Here is a 17,580-nt window from a genome sequence, read left to right as displayed (position 1 = left end):
TGTTTCCATTGTTTTCCCATCTATTTGCCACGAAGTGATGGGACCAGATGCCATGATCTTAGTTTTCTGAATGTTGAGTTTTAAGCCAACTTTTTCACTCTCCTCTTTCACTTTTATCAAGAGACTCTTCAGTTCTTCACTTTCTGCCATAAGGGTCGTGTCATATGCATATTTGAAGTTATTGATATTTCTCCTGGCAATCTTGATTCCAGCTTGTGCTTCATCCAGTCCATCATTTCTCATGATGTACTCTGCATATAAGTTAAATAAGCAGGGTGACAATATACAGCCTTGATGTACTCCTTTTCCTATTAGGAACCAGTCAGTAGTTCCATGTCCAGTTCTAACTGTTGCTTCCTGACCTGCATACAGATTTCTCAAGAGGCAGGTCAGATGGTCTGGTATTCCCATGTCTTGAAGAATTTTCCACAGTATGTTATGATCCACACACTCAAGCTTTGGCGTAGTCAATATAGCAGTAGTAGATGTTTTCCTGAAATTCTCTTGCTTTTTCAATGATCCAACAGATTTTGGCAATTTGATCTCTGGCTCTTCTACCTTTTCTAAAACCAGCTTGAACATCTGGAAGTTCACAGTTCATGTAGTGTTGAAGCCTGGCTTGGAGAATTTTGAGCATTACTTTACTAGTGAGTGAGATGAGTGCAATTGTGCAGTAGTTTTAGCATTCTTTGGCATTGCCTTTCTTTGGGATTGGAATGAAAATTGATCTTTTTCAGTCTTGTGGCCACTGCTGAGTTTTCCAAATTTGTTACCATATTGAGTGCAGCATTTTCACAGCATCATCTTTTAGGATTTGAAACAGCTCAACTGGAATTCTATCACCTACACTAGCTTTGTTTGTAGTGATGCTTCCTAAGGCCCACTTGACTTCACATTCCAGGATGTCTGGCTCTAGGTGGGTGATCACACCATCGTCATTATCTGGGACATGAAGATCTTTTTTGTATAGTTCTTCTGTGTATTCTTGCCATCGCTTCTTAATATCTTCTTCTTTTAGGTCCATACCATTTCTGTCCTTTATTGTGCCCATCTTTACATGAAATTTTTCCTTGGTATCTCTAATTTTCTTGAAGAGATTTCTAGTCTTTCCCATTCTATTGTTTTCCTCTATTTCTTTGCATTGATCTTCCACTAGACCTTGAACCTCATTATATGCTCATTATAATACATCATGCCATAGGGCCATCCAAGACAGGTGGGTCATGGTGAAGTGTTCTGACAAAATGTAGTCCGCTAGAGAAGGGAATAGCAAACCACTTCAGCATTCTTGTGTTGAGAATCCCATGAACAATGCGAAAAGGCAAAAAGATATCACACTAAAAGATGAGCCCTCCCCATCACCCTCTCCCACCTCCCCGGGGCCAGGTTGGTAGGTGTCCAATATGCTACTGGAGAAGACATCAGAGAAATAACTCCAGAAGGAATGAAGAGGTTGATCCACAGCAGAAATGACACCAAATTGTGGATGTGTCTGGTGGTGAAAATAAAGTCCAGTGGTGTAAAGAATAATATTGCATAGGAACCTGGAATATTAGGTCAACGAATCAAGGTAAATTGGAAGTGGTCAAACAGGAGATGGCAAGAGTGAAGATTGACATTTTAGGAATCACTGAACTAAAATGGACCAGAATGGGCAAATTTAATTCAGATGACCATTATATCTACTACTTCAGGCAATAATCACTTAGAAGAAAAGGAGCAGGCCTCATAGTCAGCAAAAGAATCAGAAATGCAGTACTTTAGTACAATGTCAAAAATGACAGAATTATTTCAGTTTGTGTCCAAGGCCAATGATTCAATATCAGAGTAATCCAAGTCTATGCCACAAGCACTAATGCTGGAGAAGCTGAAGTTGAATGGTTCTATGAAGACCTACAAGACATTCTAGAACTAACATAAAAAAAAATGTCCTTTTCATCATAGGGGACTGGAATGCAAAAGTAGTAAGTCAGGAGATACCTGGAATAACAGGCAACTTTGGCCTTAGAGTACAAAAGGAAGCAGGGCAAAGGCTAACAAGAGTTTTGCCAAGAGAATGCACTGGTCATAGCAAACACCCTCTTATAACAACACAAGAGAGGACTCTGCACATGGACATCACAGAGGATCAATACCTAAATCAGACTGATTATATGCTTTGCAGCTGAACATGGAAAAGCAAAACAGTTAGCAAAAACAAGACCGAGAGAGGACTGTGGCTCAGACCATGAGCCCATTATTGCAAAATTTAGACTTAAATTGAAGAAAGTAGGGAAAATTACTAGGGCATTCAAGTGTGACCTTAATTAAATCCCCTACAATTATATAGTGAAAGTGACAAATATATTCAAGAGATTAGATCTGATAGACACAGTACCTGAAGAACTATGGATGGAGTTTCATGACATTGTACAGGAGACAGGGATCAAAACCATCTCCAAGAAGAAGAAATGCAACAAGGAAAAATGGTTGTCTGAGGAGGCCTTACAAATAGCTGAGAAAAGAAGAGAAGCAAAAGGTGAAGGAGAAAGGAAAAGATATACTTATCTGAATGCAGAATTTCAAAGAATATCAAGGAGAGATAAGAAAGCATTATTAACTGAGCCATGCAAAGAAATAGAGGAAAACAATAGAATGGGAAAGACTATTGTCTTCAAGAAAATTAGAGGTACCAAGGAAACATTTCATGCAAAAATGGGCACAATAAAGGACAGAAATGCTATGGACTCTACAGAAGCAGAAAATGTTAATAAGAGGTGGCAAGAATACACAGAAGAACTATACAAAAAAAATCTTCATGACCAAGTTAACCATGATGGTGTGAACACTCACCTAGAGCCAGACATAATGGAGAGCAAAGTCAAGTGGGTCTTAGGAAGCATCACTACGAACAAAGCTAGGGGAGGTGATGGAATTCCAGTTGAGCTATTTCAAATCCTAAAAGATAATGCTGTTAAAGTGCTGTACTCAATAACCCACCAAATTTGGAAAACACAGCAGTGGCTACATGGCTTATATAGGGTCAGTTTTCATTCCAATCCCTAAGAAGGGCAATGTGAAATAATGTTCAAATTACCACACAGCTGCACTCATTTCACTTGCTAGCAAGGTAATACTCAAAATCCTTCAAGCCAGGTTTCAACATTATGTGAACTGAGAACTTACAGGTGTACAAGCTGGATTTAGAAAAGGCAGAAGAACCAGAGATCAAATTGCCAACATCCATTGGATCATTGAAAAAGCAGGAGAATTCCAGGAAAACATCTACTACTGCTTTATTGACTATGCCAAAGCTTTGGACTGTGTGGATCACAACAAACTGTGGAAAATTCTTCAAGAGATGGGAATACCAGACCACTTTACTTGCCCCCTGAGAAATCTGTATGTGGGTCAGGAAGCAATAGTCCGAACTGGACATGGAACAACAGACTGGTTCAAAATTGGGAAAGGAATATGTCAAGGCAGTATATTGTCACCCTGTTTATTTATCTCATATACAGAATATATTATGTGAAATGCTGGGCCGGATGAAGCACAAGCTGAAATCAAGATTGCTGACAGAAATATCAGTAACCTCAGAAATGCAGATGACACCACCCTAATGGCAGAAAGTGATGAAGAACTAAAGAGCCTTTTGAAGAAGGTGAAAAAGGAGTGTGAAAAACATTGTATTAAAACTCAACATCTGAAAAACTAACATGACATTCAGTCCCATCACTACATGGCAAATAAATGAGGAAACAATGGAAACAATGGCAGACTTGACTTTCTTGGATTCAAAAATCCCTGCACACGGTGACTGCAGCCTTGAAATTAAAAGATGCTTGCTCCTTGGAAGAAAAGCTATGACAAATCTAGACAGCGCATTAATAAGCAGAAATGTCACATTGGCAACAAAGGTCCATATAGTCAAAGCTATGGTTTTTCCAGTAGTCACGTATAGATGTGAAAGCTGGACCAGAAAGAAGGCTGAGCACCAAAGAACTGATACTTTTGAACTGTGGTGCTGGAGAAGACTCTTGGGAATCCCTGGGACTGAAAAAAGATGAAACCAGTAAATCCTAAAGGAAATCAACTCTGAATGTTCATTGGAAGGACTGATGCTGAAGTTCTAATACTTGGGCTACCTGATGTGAAGAACTTATTGGAAAAGACCCTGATGCTGGGAAAGATTGAAGGCAGGAGGAGAAGGGGATGACAGAGGATGAGATGATCGGTGGCATCATCGACTTAATGGACATGAGTTTGAGCAAACTCTGGGAGATGGTGAAGGACAGGGAAGTCTGTTGTGCTGCAGTCTATTAGATTAAAAGAGCTGAACATAACTGAGTGTCTGAACAATGACAATGAAACTTCTAAATGACACTACGCACAAGGGCCATGACACTTCCAAGTCCAACCATAAAAGTTCAAAAAATGGGCAGTGGCCCAATTCCTGAAAATATATACCGCCTTACCAAAAGAGTTGGGATACTCCTCTCTCATTAGCCTGTGAAATTGCCAAGCCAATAAAACTAACTACCCCATATTTGGGGCAGTTTACTGTCTTCCAAAATGACGCACATTCCGTCTATGGAATGTATACCTCTCTAAATAAACCTTTCTCTTTACTGTGGCTAGCCCTTTAATTCTTTTCTGAGCAAAGCCAAGGACCCTCACTTGGTAGCTAGTCCCGGGGACTCACCTACTACTTTGTGCATGACTCTCCTCTTGTGCCCTATTTTTCCTGCAATGAATGGGGACACCCAAAGGCTAGTCATGTCCCTGGTCTTCAGTGAGTCCCTAAGACAGGACCCTAAGTTTAATAATTGCCAGCTAATAAACACAGAGGGCTTAAACTCATTTCTATGACCAACTCTTGGTCATTTTTCTCTTCCCTGACTGTAAAGCCCCACTGTTTCCCTTCCCTACTCCCTTGAGATAGGAGGTACCTAGGCACCCCAGGATGAAGAAATTGGAGATAAGTTCCCTGTGGACTGAAACTCTAAGATAAGAATAGCAGGCCAATGGAGAGAGAGGAGGCTTGGCCCTGCCCAGATTAAAGATAACAAAGCACATATTTCTCATTCTTGCAGTTAGAGAAACTCACACATGCATAGAAAGCTCCTTGGAGGTCAAAAGAGGAGTCCTCTTCAGGGGAACCCATCTTGGCTAAGAGATACAGATGCACATATAGTAGGATCCTACCAAATACTCGGAATCAGGCAAATCTAAACAATTGGCCAAAGGATAACCAGAAGAAATGCCCCATATAAGTGATTTAAACTACCGTGTGGGCACGGCTCTCTCTCTCTGAGTCTGCCTGTGTATCTCTCCATACATTCTAGACTCTTTTTCCTCCTAATAAACACTCCATTTTACTGCTTTCTATCTTTGTGGGGATTCTTTCTCTGCAAAGCCAAAGGGCCAGGACCTTGTCATTGGCCACTGGTGAAGTGACTAAGGTCTGGTGCTCTCACTCCAAGACTGACCTCAGTCTCTGGCCAGGAATCAAAATCCTGCTTCAAGCTGCTGCAGGCTGAGCCAGCCAAGATCACCCTCACTGTCCTTTTCAAGCACCCAGTCACCTCTGTAAGAATAGAAGTTGTGTTCAAACAAGATTCTCTTCTGTAATGCAACAGTATATCACTAATCAAAAATCTGTTCTCACTACCATAACCAGCCTCTGGCTTTATCTGTGATAGGTTCAATTGCTAAGAAGCCCTCCATTACAGTATTTGTTTTACAGTCATGGGATAATATTCATTAGAAATCACTAACAAAAACATTCGCTCTGTTTCAGAAAAGAACAATCCCTACACATAGCCGTGATTACAAGTTTAACAAAACTTTTCTGGGAAGCGATTATGATTTATGAATTCTGCATTAAGTATCTAAGTACATCTGTCACACACAGCATAATGGCGACTTTCTGAGTAATGATTTCCCAAAATCACAAATGATGTTTAAATTCCCAGTGATTTACACATTTGGAAGGGTGTGAATGTATCCTGGGTGATTGTGTATTATACTCAAATCTAGGTTTATACCACCACCTTTGTGCTTTCCTTTTGGGTCTCAGAATCTGGAAGTGCAGTCTTGCATGGGGTCAAAGAATTGCTAGCCTGACAGGAATCTTCTAGTCTGTCTTAGATGGCTTTTGTGAAATGGAGCAGGACCCATGGAGTCTTCCTGGGTACAAATCCTTTCTGTGTCCTCATTTATTATGTTTAGGAAATAGGCATCAATCAGCCTCCTTGACCTTCCTTTAGTTGTAAAGAGCAGATTCAAACAGTTACTAATCAGAGGAGGGAGGGGATAGAGAAATGAAGGAGGAACAGTCAGTAAACAATAGAGCAGCATGGGGCCAAGTCCTGGTTCCTTTACATGAAATATACATAACAATTTCTTTGAGTTCTGCAGGAACTAAGGCCCCCACCCAGAGAGAATGGCAGCTTCAGGCTGAGCACCAGGTTTCTGGAGCACCAACCTGTCATTTCACCATAGACCAATCAGAAGAATGGGCTTCCCTGGTGGCTTAGATGGTAAAGAATCCGCCTGCAATGCGGGAGACCTGGATTTGATCCCTGGGTTGGGAAGATGCCCTGGAGAAGGCAATAGTAACCCACTCCAGTATTCTTGCCTGGAGAATTCCACCGACAGAGGAGCCTGGTGGGCTACAGTCCATGGAATCACAAAGAGCTGGACACGACTGAGTGACTAAGCACAACACAATCAGAAGAAAGTCTGCACAGAGTGGAAGATTACAAACCCTGATCTCCTCCCCAAACAATTCGATTAACCCTTTAAAACTGCTCTTTAAAACAGAGCAGAATCTTGTAAGTTACATTTGTCTCTGGAGTATTGGGTTTTGAACAGGGAGCAGCAGAACCTGACTTCAGTAACATTTGCTGTCTGGTGGCTCAGACGGTAAAGCATCTGCCTACAATGCAGGAGACCCAGGTTTGATCCCTGGGTCGGGAAAATCCTCTGGAGAAGGAAATGGCAACCCACTCCAATACTCTTGCCTGGAAAATCCCAGGGACGGAGGAGTCTGGTAGGCTACAGTCTATGGGGTTGCAAAGAGTCGGACACAACTGAGCGACTTCACTTTCACTTTCAGTGCTTTTCAATATATCTCAGAAATCATGAAAAACTACTTTAGAAAGAATACAGAATTCGAGACTTCCCTGGTGGTCCAGTGGCTAAGACTCCATGCTTCCAATGCAAAGGGCTTGGGTTGGATCACTGGTCAGGGAACTAGATCCCACATGGTGCAACTAAATATCCTCTAAGCTGCACCACAACTAAAGAATTGTCTCAACTGAAGACCCTGTATGCTGCAATTAAGCCCCAGAGCAGCCACACACACACAAAAAGAACACAGGATTCAAAGAGCTTGTATTTAACTTCAAATTCTGGTATCTGTTGAGGTGTGGTGTTAGGAAGCAACAACCCCAGGACTACAACTCTCCCTTCCCATGTTTATGAGCTTTGATTTTTCTCATACCCTTTAATTCAGAGTCGTCTGAATATAGTATGTATTCTTAGGATTCCCTGCGTTTATTCTTTCTGCTTATTCTAGTCTCTAGTCCTTGGCTTTCTGACTCCCTGATGAACCTTTCCTATTCTTCAATTTCCAGTTCAAGCCTGCATTTTTTGCTGCCTCCACTTCTGCCCCCACCACCTCCTTTTGGTCTCTTCTCCCACCTCTGTTGCAATAGCAACCCGCTCATCCCACAAACCTCTTCTGGGTGTCTATTTTTTCACTATGTCAGTTTCCATACAATAAGGAACATCGTACCCCCGGTGCCTAGCATGATCTCTGACATAAGGAAGAATTCAGTAAGTGATTATGGAACAAACAACTGAAGCTCTTTTTGCTTCCAGAGATTAATTATGTTACAGATTGTAATCAAGAGCTGAGAATTAATTTTTCTTTCTTTTTTGCAGTACTGTGTACACACACAAAAATGCAACATGATTTAAGGAAAAATCTACAGAGTACTGAAAAAAGTAGGCAAGTCTGATCACAGGTTCCGCATCCCCTCTGGACTGGGAGCAGTGAGAGTGGCTGTGGGAAGGGATGTATGGACATGTCACTTACATTTTGCAGCTGGACATGATTCTTCACCAAGTTTTCGGACTTTGCCATTGTGCTAGATGCTTTGAGACTGTAGTTTTTACCATTATGTGGCTCTTTCAGCTGTTCTTGAATTTGTTTAGCTTGTTTCCTGCAAGTTTAAATAAATCCATGTATAAATAGTCACATAAATTTATGCCTATTTTTTTTGAGGTTCATTCACTCCTGACATCTATATTTGTCATTTTCTATAGCAAGATAAATTCAGTTAACAAAGAGACCTCCCTTCATTTTCAACCCCACAAAGAAATACTTGGCATTACCCATCAATAGCCAGGATTCACACCCCATGGCACTCTAAAGGCAGAAATGTTATGCATTGTCCTCTCCCTACTGGATGTAAGAGGTCCTTAACCTTGAGTGCTCAACTAAAGAGAATTAGGAATGCTCTGAAGTTACAAGTAGACAACTTTGATACTTGGACCTAGCAGCCACATATAACATACTTGCAAAGTTAGGTTTATATCTGTCCATTTCAGATAGGTATAGCTTGACTGGATAACTTGCACACATGACATAACAGGGGTCTATTTTCTTCTTTATAGTTTAAAAACACTTCATTTATTTTTACCATCTGCCCTGAATGCAGAATTTGTTAGAACTTTTGTAAATAATAAGAAAAAAATTAACTCTTGAAGGATTAATTTATAAGTAATAAAAATTAATTCTTGAAAGATGCCAAGCATCATTTGAAGTGTTTTACATGTCTTAGCTCACTTATTTTTCACAATAATTCTGTATGACAAGCCATCAATCCTACGCTTACTTAATAGATGAGAAAACTGAGGCACAGAGAAGTTAAATAATTTGTCCAAAGTCAAACAGCTAGACAGTGGTAGAGCTGGATTAGAACCAAACGAATCTGGCTGCATACTCCTCATTTTGAGGCACTACTCACGACTGTCAAACCACTTGCCCATGGTCACACTGCTTCTTGGTGGGAAGGCCAAGAACCTGAGACTATTCTCAGGTTTTGGATTCCAAGTAAATTACCCCTGCCTGCAAATGTGGAGTGACTGTTGTATGAACTGTACAAAGTACTGCCTTATTAGCTGCTCTTGTAAGAGCTTTATAGCAATTAACTAGCAACATAAGACCCAGTACCCATGAAACAAACAAGCAAACAAACTTCACAGAATCATCTGCCCTAGACTTCTGCCTCGTTCCCCAGGGCCCACACCAAGGACAGAGCCTTGGTGGCGACTGTTCACCGTCTCTCCGTCTCTTGAAGTGAGTTTTTTGAGGCAGACATCCCTCTATGCACCATGGGCTTGAGTATCAGAGGGAGTGAGATTTGAATTCAGCTCTGTGTCCCAACAGCTTTGCTTTGATTCCTCAAATCAAAATGACTGATTCCCCAAACTTCTGTAGCCTCAGTTTCCTCCTCCATCAATGGAGTTTGGATAAGCTCTTTTCCATAAATACTGTGGACACGTGGAGAGTATTAATGTTACACTCCTCAATATTAATCAGTTACACTCTTCATCACTTAGTAAGCTTAGTTATATGAGGAGATGATGGAATCAGGACACTGGCTCAGAGATAAAAGAAGAGATCTTGTTAATTGCCTCTCTTACAAGCAAGTCACAGAATTGCTACAAGAATTGGAGGTCTGTGCATTATTATCTCCTCTGAATTTACAATACTCGTGTGATGTCATTCTGTTTAAATATTTCTTTTATCTTTTCAATTATTTAGGGGGCTTTTATCTCCAGTACTCTTAGTTGTTTTAATATACTTGTAATAGTCTACTTCCTAACAGCTAATCTGTAGCCTGTTGTTAGAAACAAATCTATCCTATCAGCATTTTAAGAAGCACAGGAAAGCCACAAAATCCTATCAGGGATTCACTAATGAAGCAGATGGGAGATGAGGAAGTTCTACTGGAATAAATCATAAGGAAGCAGTAAAGGGGGCTTGACACAGAGGAAGAACATGATTATTTTTCCAAGAATTAGCTGTAGAAATACTAAAGATCTTTTCAGGAATTCCCTAAGTCAGCGTTTGGGAAATGTAAACATCTAAAGGAATTTTCCTCATAAAAATGTCTGATTGCATTTCCTAAATCCTTTTAATAATTTGCTTTCCTTTACCCCCCTCTTACCTTTGTCCTGACTCACTAATATTCCAGAACATATGGGCTTTCTTTTCTAACCTGCCTCCTTTTCTATCATCCCTCAGCTCTCTCAAGGCATACATTTTTGCCCTTTCGTCCTCCCCTCAGCAGATGGGAACAAAGGGAAGTGGAAGCATCTGTCTGCAATACCATCAGCTCTCTCAGGAGAGTAGTGGCTCTGGGGAAGACAAGATACAAGTACTGCACACTGGAACCCACTAGCCTAACAATGTCAGTGTGATTCTAGAGTTCAGTGGGTTTTAAGTTGCTCTGGGCCAATTCATCAGGAAGAAATGAGATGTACAGTGGTGGGATATCAGACCCAACAAGTCCAGCAGGAGATGTTGTTTGTGATGCTGCAGGTTGGCTCCCTGTGGAAGTAGACACTGAGATGGAGATCGTGTGCAGGGTTTTTATTAGTGAGGTCTCTTAAGATCAACACCTGTGGAAACTCAGTGAAGGAAGCAGGATGGGGCAGAAGGAGTTGGAATGTGATGCAGGCTCCAGTGAAAACCTCAGCAAATCCCACAGGGAGCTCTGAAGCTGGTGTGGCTTTCACCCCATGGTGGGGCAGTGGTCCAGGCCTTCAAAGCCTCACACTGACCTATCATCGGATGTTGGCTATCTCAGGTCAAGGAACTCTTATAACTGTGTACTAGCTTATATTAGTACTTATGTGTACTAGCTTATAACTGTGTGGGGACTAAGGCCGCCACAGATGAAGAGAATCATAGCATCATATCAGAACACCCATTGCCTGTCCTTAGGTGCCTTGCTTTGTGATCTAAAATCTCTTCAGAGGATGATAACATACAGTCAGGGCAAGTTGTAGTGCATCTGTTTTCTACTCGTAGCATCAGTTCCCCTCGTTCCTCCCGTGCTTTCCCAGTTGTGATAATTATTTGTCCCAGTTCCTGCTCCTGGAACATCTTTCCTGTTGCTGTCGTTCAGTCACTAAGTCACGTCCAGATCTTTGTGACACCGTGGGCAGCAGCATGCCAGGCTTCCCTGTCCTTCACTATCTCCTGGAGCTTGCTCAGACTCATTGTCCATAGAGGCGGTGATGCCATCCAACCATTGCATCCTCTGTTGCCCCCTTCTCCTCCTGACATCCATCTTTCCCAGCATCGGGGTCTTTTCCAATGAGTCCGCTCTTCTCATCAGGTGGCCAAAGTAATTGGAGTTTCAACTACAGGATCAGTCCTTCCAATGAATATTCAGGACTGATTTCCTTTAGGATTGAATGGTTTGAGCTCTTTGCTATCCAAGGAAGTCTCAACAGTCTTCTTCAGCACCACAGTTTGAAAGCATCAATTCTTCGGTGCTCAGCCTTTTTCAGTTCAACTCTCACATCCACCATTACTCCTGGAAAAACCACAGCTTTGACTATATGGACCTTTGTAGGCAAAATGATATCTCTGCTTTTTAATATGCTGTTTAGGTTTGTCATAGCTTTCCTTCCTAGGAGCAAATGTCTTTTAATTTCATGGTTGCAGTTACCATCTGGAGCCCAAAATCACCTCCAAAATCACTGTTTCCACTTTTTCCCCATCTATTCCGCTCCCCCCTCCACACCCATGTATCTCTTTTCCTATTTCAATTCATTTTCAGAGTTCAATTATGTCTCGCATTTCCTAAGTCTAATATGGACTCCCGCTGCCAGACTGATACTTCTTAGCCCGTACGAGTTAAAAGTAAAAGGGAAATCTAGAAGAATTTATATTTGTCATGTGAGCCATGTGAGCCAGATTTGAAAGGCTCAATTAATGGTTCCATTAACTACTTATAGGAATACTTGAACTTTTTGGAATTGATGAGAAAAGAATTTATTTCACTGTGACCTTCAAAGTGGCTGGGGTTCCATTAACTCAGAAAATTCTCTGAATTCAAGAAAGTGTTCCTTACTTCTACCTCTTCTTGTTACCTATGTTCAAACTTTCATTGGCTAATAATGTGCTGTAATATTCTATCGGGTGAGGTCATGCCATATCACAGATGACAAAAGAATGGAGAAAGGACCAGAGTGGCAGGACCCAAATAATGATGGGAAGTAGAAAAAATAACCAAGAGAATGTTTTGGTTAAGTCCTAATTCTCTCTGGGCACAGTAAATTCCAGTATATAGAATGGAGATTCAAGGGAATTTATCAGGAAACTGATGATAGACATGTCCCAGAATCCAAGATGACTTAGGACTTCCAAGATGAGTTTAAAAAAAAGTATAACATGGGGAAAAAAAAAATCTTATAATGTTTGAAAGTAAAGAAAAAGTACAGCCTGTTTATTCTGCTATTTCCAAGGTTTCTGGAGGGAATTAGAATCCCAGGAATGAGGGCAAAGAAACTTGTGCCAAGGTGTTAAAAAAAATGTACATCACTTTCAGCTATATAAATTAGATGCTTGGTGTTCAATGTGGTCTTCCTTTCAGACAGAGAAAAATAAAGGAAAACTATGCTTGGAAATTGCCCTAGAAGAAGGTAATATTTTCTAAGTCTCTGATGAGAACTACAGCTCCAGTTGGAAGAGTCTTCAAATTTCATTATTCCTTTGTTATTTTTAGACATATATATATAAAATAAATATGTGCCCTGGCTGGGCAAGTAGAAAGACAACAGCCTCCTGATTACTCATCTCCCACTGGTTCAGTCCCCTGAGTCTCCTATTATGCATTGAAAGTTGAACAGTGTTTCCATGCAAACCCCTGACACCTTGCTGAGCCCCAGGAGGATGTGCTCATCACTAAGCCCACTTGCAGCCCACGGAAGGAGAGGCTAACAGCTCTGAAGATAGAGATCCTCTAGTTACCCAGCTGTTCTCTGTTCTTGTGACTGTCATTATCAGTCTTTAAGTGTAGTACAACTACAGATTATACTCCAAAAATAAGTGATTAACTACTTCTTCATAGTAATTTGCATATTGTTAAATACACAGCTTTCTCCCACACAGCACTTGCAAGGTGACTCTCCTAATGCTCTGCTGAGTGTGATTAACCCTCTCGTGCTCAGGGAACTCTACTCACCTTGTAGCTACCCTGCCTGTAAGTTCCAGTGTGTAGACACCCTAGGTGTTAACAACAACAAGCCTTCAATGAGTATTTACTTTTTAAACACTATGCTGCCTTCTTTACAGTATTATCCCACTAATCCTTAAATTCTCTGAGGTACACATTATTTTTGGCCATATTTTGCTATACTTTACCAAAACAGAAATCAAGGCTGAATGTAATTTCCCTAATAATACTGAATAAGCAAGTGGCAGACTGAAGATGTGAATACAGCTTAGGCTGATGCATGTAAAATCCTGACCACGAAACCATGTAGCCTGTTAAGAACATAAAGAGCTATGGACTGCAGCAGGGCACGACATTCCTGATTCCCCTCAAGCACTTTCACCATCTGGGGGAGGACCACACGAATCAACATGCTGGGTGGTGAACAGCATGCAGTTTAAAGGAGAATTGAAGAAATGCAAAGACCTGCTGTCAATTTCCTACTGTGGGGCTTTGACAAATCAATACTTTACAATCAAATTCTGCTGTGATTTGAAAAAGTGAGCAATAATGCATAATTTCAGTTGTTGTGAGGATTGGGAGATAATGAATGAAAAGCCCAGTATCCCTGATAAAGTGTTCAAAACTGAACACTAACAACTCCCACAGCCAAGAGTTGCTTAGGAGACACAACGATGAAATGCAATGTGGTTCCCTGGGTGGGACAACAGCGAAAATGCCCATGAGGTGAAAACTAAGGAAACATGGAAATATGAACTGCAGTTAGTAACACTGTTATTCCATTATTGTTCCACTGTTTGGGGCAAAGGCAACATACTAAGGAAAGACATTGAAAATAGGGGAGATTGTGTCTGGGGTATATTGGATCTATCTGTACTATTTTCATGGCAATTCCAAAAATCTAAACCTATTCTGAAATAGTTTATTAAAAATAATAGTTCCTAATTTTGGATTCTTATCTGAGTCTCCATTATTTCTTAAAATTGCTGTTCTTTTTAAAGATCGACATACACAACATGCAGACAGGTATCACAGACTATATTGGGAAATGGATCCATTTTTAGAAGGGCAAATGGGTAGAAAAATACACGTCCAAAGAAAAGCAATTACTTGTTGGCCTGGATTCCAGACAAGCTGTAGGAACAGAATCTATGCCAACTTCTCAAGGCCTGTCTACCTTACAAGAAACCAAGCAGTATAATATTTTTATCTGTATTCCTTAAGGGCAAATTATGTCATTTACATAAATAAAATACCTCTGTCAATGTTATTCGTAACATGTATATGTAAGCATATATGTATATACACATACATACTTATAAATACATAATATATTTTTAATTCTACTTTACTAGTCAGAAAAAAAAAAAAACACACAATGCTTTTGGCAGAAGATTTGGTTTCTTGGCAACATAAGCATAGGGCATATTCTAGATGTCCATACTAACTGGTGAACCAAGGTAGATTTTATAGTGTTCATATTTCACATTTGGCTAAAACCTTTATGGGTATCAAATAAAACACTATAAAAGGAATAAAGTTGTTTCTTTTTTTTTCATAAAAGGTTGGATGTTCAGCAGTGACCTCTCTTTTCAGAAGAGTTAACTCCTTACTGACAGGCTGACGTTGAGCCTTTAATTCTGGCAGGCCATCAAAAAATGCAAAGAACACAGAGTGTTCATGATCACAGAGAAGAGTGATCACTATGTGCATGAAAGATGAACCACACACACACACATACATGTATGCACACGCTGTACACACTCACCACAGGCTACAAAAGATTCAGAGTAATTTAAGGATGTCTGATGGGCCCATTTGCACAAAATCCTTCTGCCTAGAGCTCAGACTGAGAACTTAAAGAAAGACAAAGCACTTCTCTGAGAAGTAACCTTTTAACACTTGAGAGAAATGGTCTTACTTGCTTTTGAAGTAGAACGCTGCACAGAACACGCCCACGATGACAATTCCAAAGATGATACATGAAATTGACAGCACCTGCCTTTGATAAACTTCTTCACTCTCTGTGAATTCAAAAAAGAATTAGAACGGAAGTTAGCACGGCTCAGCAGACACAATCTCCATTGTTGTATTTTTGAGCTGGTAGGAGCCTTTCAAAGCCAAGTTGTTTTGCTCCTATCATCAATAGGAAAACACGAGGGCATTACTACAATTCAGTGTCTTTGCAATGGTCTAAAGACAGCTGTTATTTTTTTTTTGTATCTGCATGGCTAAATAGAACTCATGTATGGATATCACAAATATGAACCTTATCAAAAGAATTTTCATGACTTTAAGACATACTGGGAGCATTTAAACATGATGGTGGGGTCCCAAATAATCTGCTATCAGAAATTTCCTATTCCAGTGATGACCTCCAATTTATGTGATACTGATGACACTGTGTTTTCTGATTTGGTCCCTGGCTGTCAGTCTCCCATTCATCCACCCTACTATGACTGACATCATGAATGAAAAAGGACTTCAATGTAACATGTGAATATTTACTTAGTCATCCTGTGACCTGCTCAGTACCAATAATCTGGCAAAATAACCTCAACCTCTACTACCAAGGTTATACCTTAGAGCTTCTTAATGCAAAAAACAATAATTCAAAAACAAACCATTTCAATTTTTGGACATTAACATTTATACTTCTAGCACACTTTCTGAAATACGTCTACTGCAACAGTTCTTTCATCTCATCAAGACCTTTCATCCATAGGTCTCAGAACTTTCTGTTAATTATCCTCCTCTTGTCTTCATTAATTTCTTTACATTGCACAAGAGACTATGGTCTATTTACCTTCCTTCCTTCCTTCTCCCTCCCACTCACATTTTAAAGTTTTTTTTGTTGTTGTTGTTGTTGCTGCTGTTCCTTCAGTAGTATATTAAGAAACAATGTACTACAAGAACTATTCTCCTTTCCCCTCTTAGGCTTTATTTCCATTTTTAATGTCTTTATTCAGATTGGAGTATAAAAAAATAAAGAAAGCAAACCTAAGAGAATATCACATTATCCACATTTTTGAATAAATGAAAAGGGGCAATTATGTGGCCCTAGCAAGACTTGGTTGACATTTAAATTGGGAAAGATTCAAATTAAAGAGAAAAACAGTATGTCATTGAGACCTTGTTTGGACATATATCATCTTAAAGAATGTCATTCTTTTCACCCCCACATTTGTAAGCTCATTAAATCTTCCAAGTGAACTTGGAAACAAGTAAGTAGATCTACCAACTTATAAAGAATTTCATTTCACTAAATTGCTCTGAGTTGGTGACTCTAATGGAAGAAGTATGACTTACAGATAATAATCTACTCCACCCTGCTTCTGCCAATAAAAAGAACTATGAAAATGGTGGATAAAAGTACCTATGAAAACAAAAGAGGTAAGACTGTGTTCACTACAAGAATGATTTCTGCATAAAATCAACAGGGTGATTTTGTTCATTTTTTGAATCTAGTCAAATATAGTTTGGGGAAATGCACAAAATCAATTCTGAGTTTAAATCAAGAGTGAAATTAAAACTCCAAAGACTGTGAATGGATTTATAGACCCAGATGGAGTTACAGTGCCAGTACTCTCAATGCCTTTGGTGCAGAGTGCTGAACAAGAACAAGCCTGGAGAGGGGCAGGAAGCAAGGGGCTGGAAGTCTGGCAATTTTTGCATTTGACTTTCATTTTAGCCACCTCTAATATGAGTAACAAAAGATATATTACTTCACCTTTATAAATTTTAATTTCTATCTAAATAAAGGCAGTGATATAAAATGCTGACTGTAATGAATGTTGTAACAAGGAGGTTTATAATCTGACGAAAGATATCACATGGAAAACTGACCTATTCACAGAGTCCAGAGATTTTAAATATAAAACAGGATCCAATTAGGCAAGAGGAACAGGGATGGGAAAAGTGGCCCAGGAAGAGAAGACAATTTGTGCAAAGGCTCTTTGCTAGGATATAAAATGGCAGGTTCGGGAATCCGGAAGATTTTTCCTCTACCACTGGGCCTTTGCAAAAGTTATTTTCTATTCCCCACCAGCTTAGCTTCCCAGTTGGTGCCAGTGGTAATGAATCCACCTGCCAAGGCAGGCAACATAAGGGACACAGGTTTGATCCCTGGGTTGGGAGATCCCTGGAGGAGGAAATGGCAAGCTACTCTGGCGTTCTTGCATGGAGAACTCTCCATGGACAGAGGAGCCTGCTGGGCTACAGTCCATGGAGTTGCAAAGAGTCAGACACAACTGAGTGAGCATGTGCACGCTGCACACACCAGCTTAGCAGAGCAACATGGAGACAGCAGGGACATGGTATACAATGAGCATGT

The 17,580-nt window shown here is 40.2% G+C and overlaps 1 protein-coding gene across 6 annotated transcripts in view; it reads right to left on the bottom strand.

Moving 5' to 3' along the window:
• Positions 1 to 17,580, bottom strand: part of NRG3 (neuregulin 3) — a 1,237,517-nt gene that overhangs the window by 33,067 nt on the left and 1,186,870 nt on the right. For all 6 annotated transcript variants that reach the window (XM_059882571.1, XM_059882573.1, XM_005226444.5 and 3 more), the window contains exons 5-6: positions 15,169 to 15,271; positions 8,087 to 8,213 (exon numbers count right to left, since the gene is read on the bottom strand). In XM_059882571.1, coding sequence (XP_059738554.1) covers positions 8,087 to 8,213; positions 15,169 to 15,271 — 230 coding nt within the window. The remainder of the gene's footprint in view (positions 1 to 8,086; positions 8,214 to 15,168; positions 15,272 to 17,580) is intronic.

This window comes from Bos taurus, chromosome 28 (assembly GCF_002263795.3).
Source record: "Bos taurus isolate L1 Dominette 01449 registration number 42190680 breed Hereford chromosome 28, ARS-UCD2.0, whole genome shotgun sequence".
In the NCBI taxonomy this organism is placed as follows: Eukaryota; Metazoa; Chordata; class Mammalia; order Artiodactyla; family Bovidae; genus Bos; species Bos taurus.
Note: the sequence above shows the minus strand (reverse complement) of the source record. Positions and strands in the feature narration are given on the sequence as shown.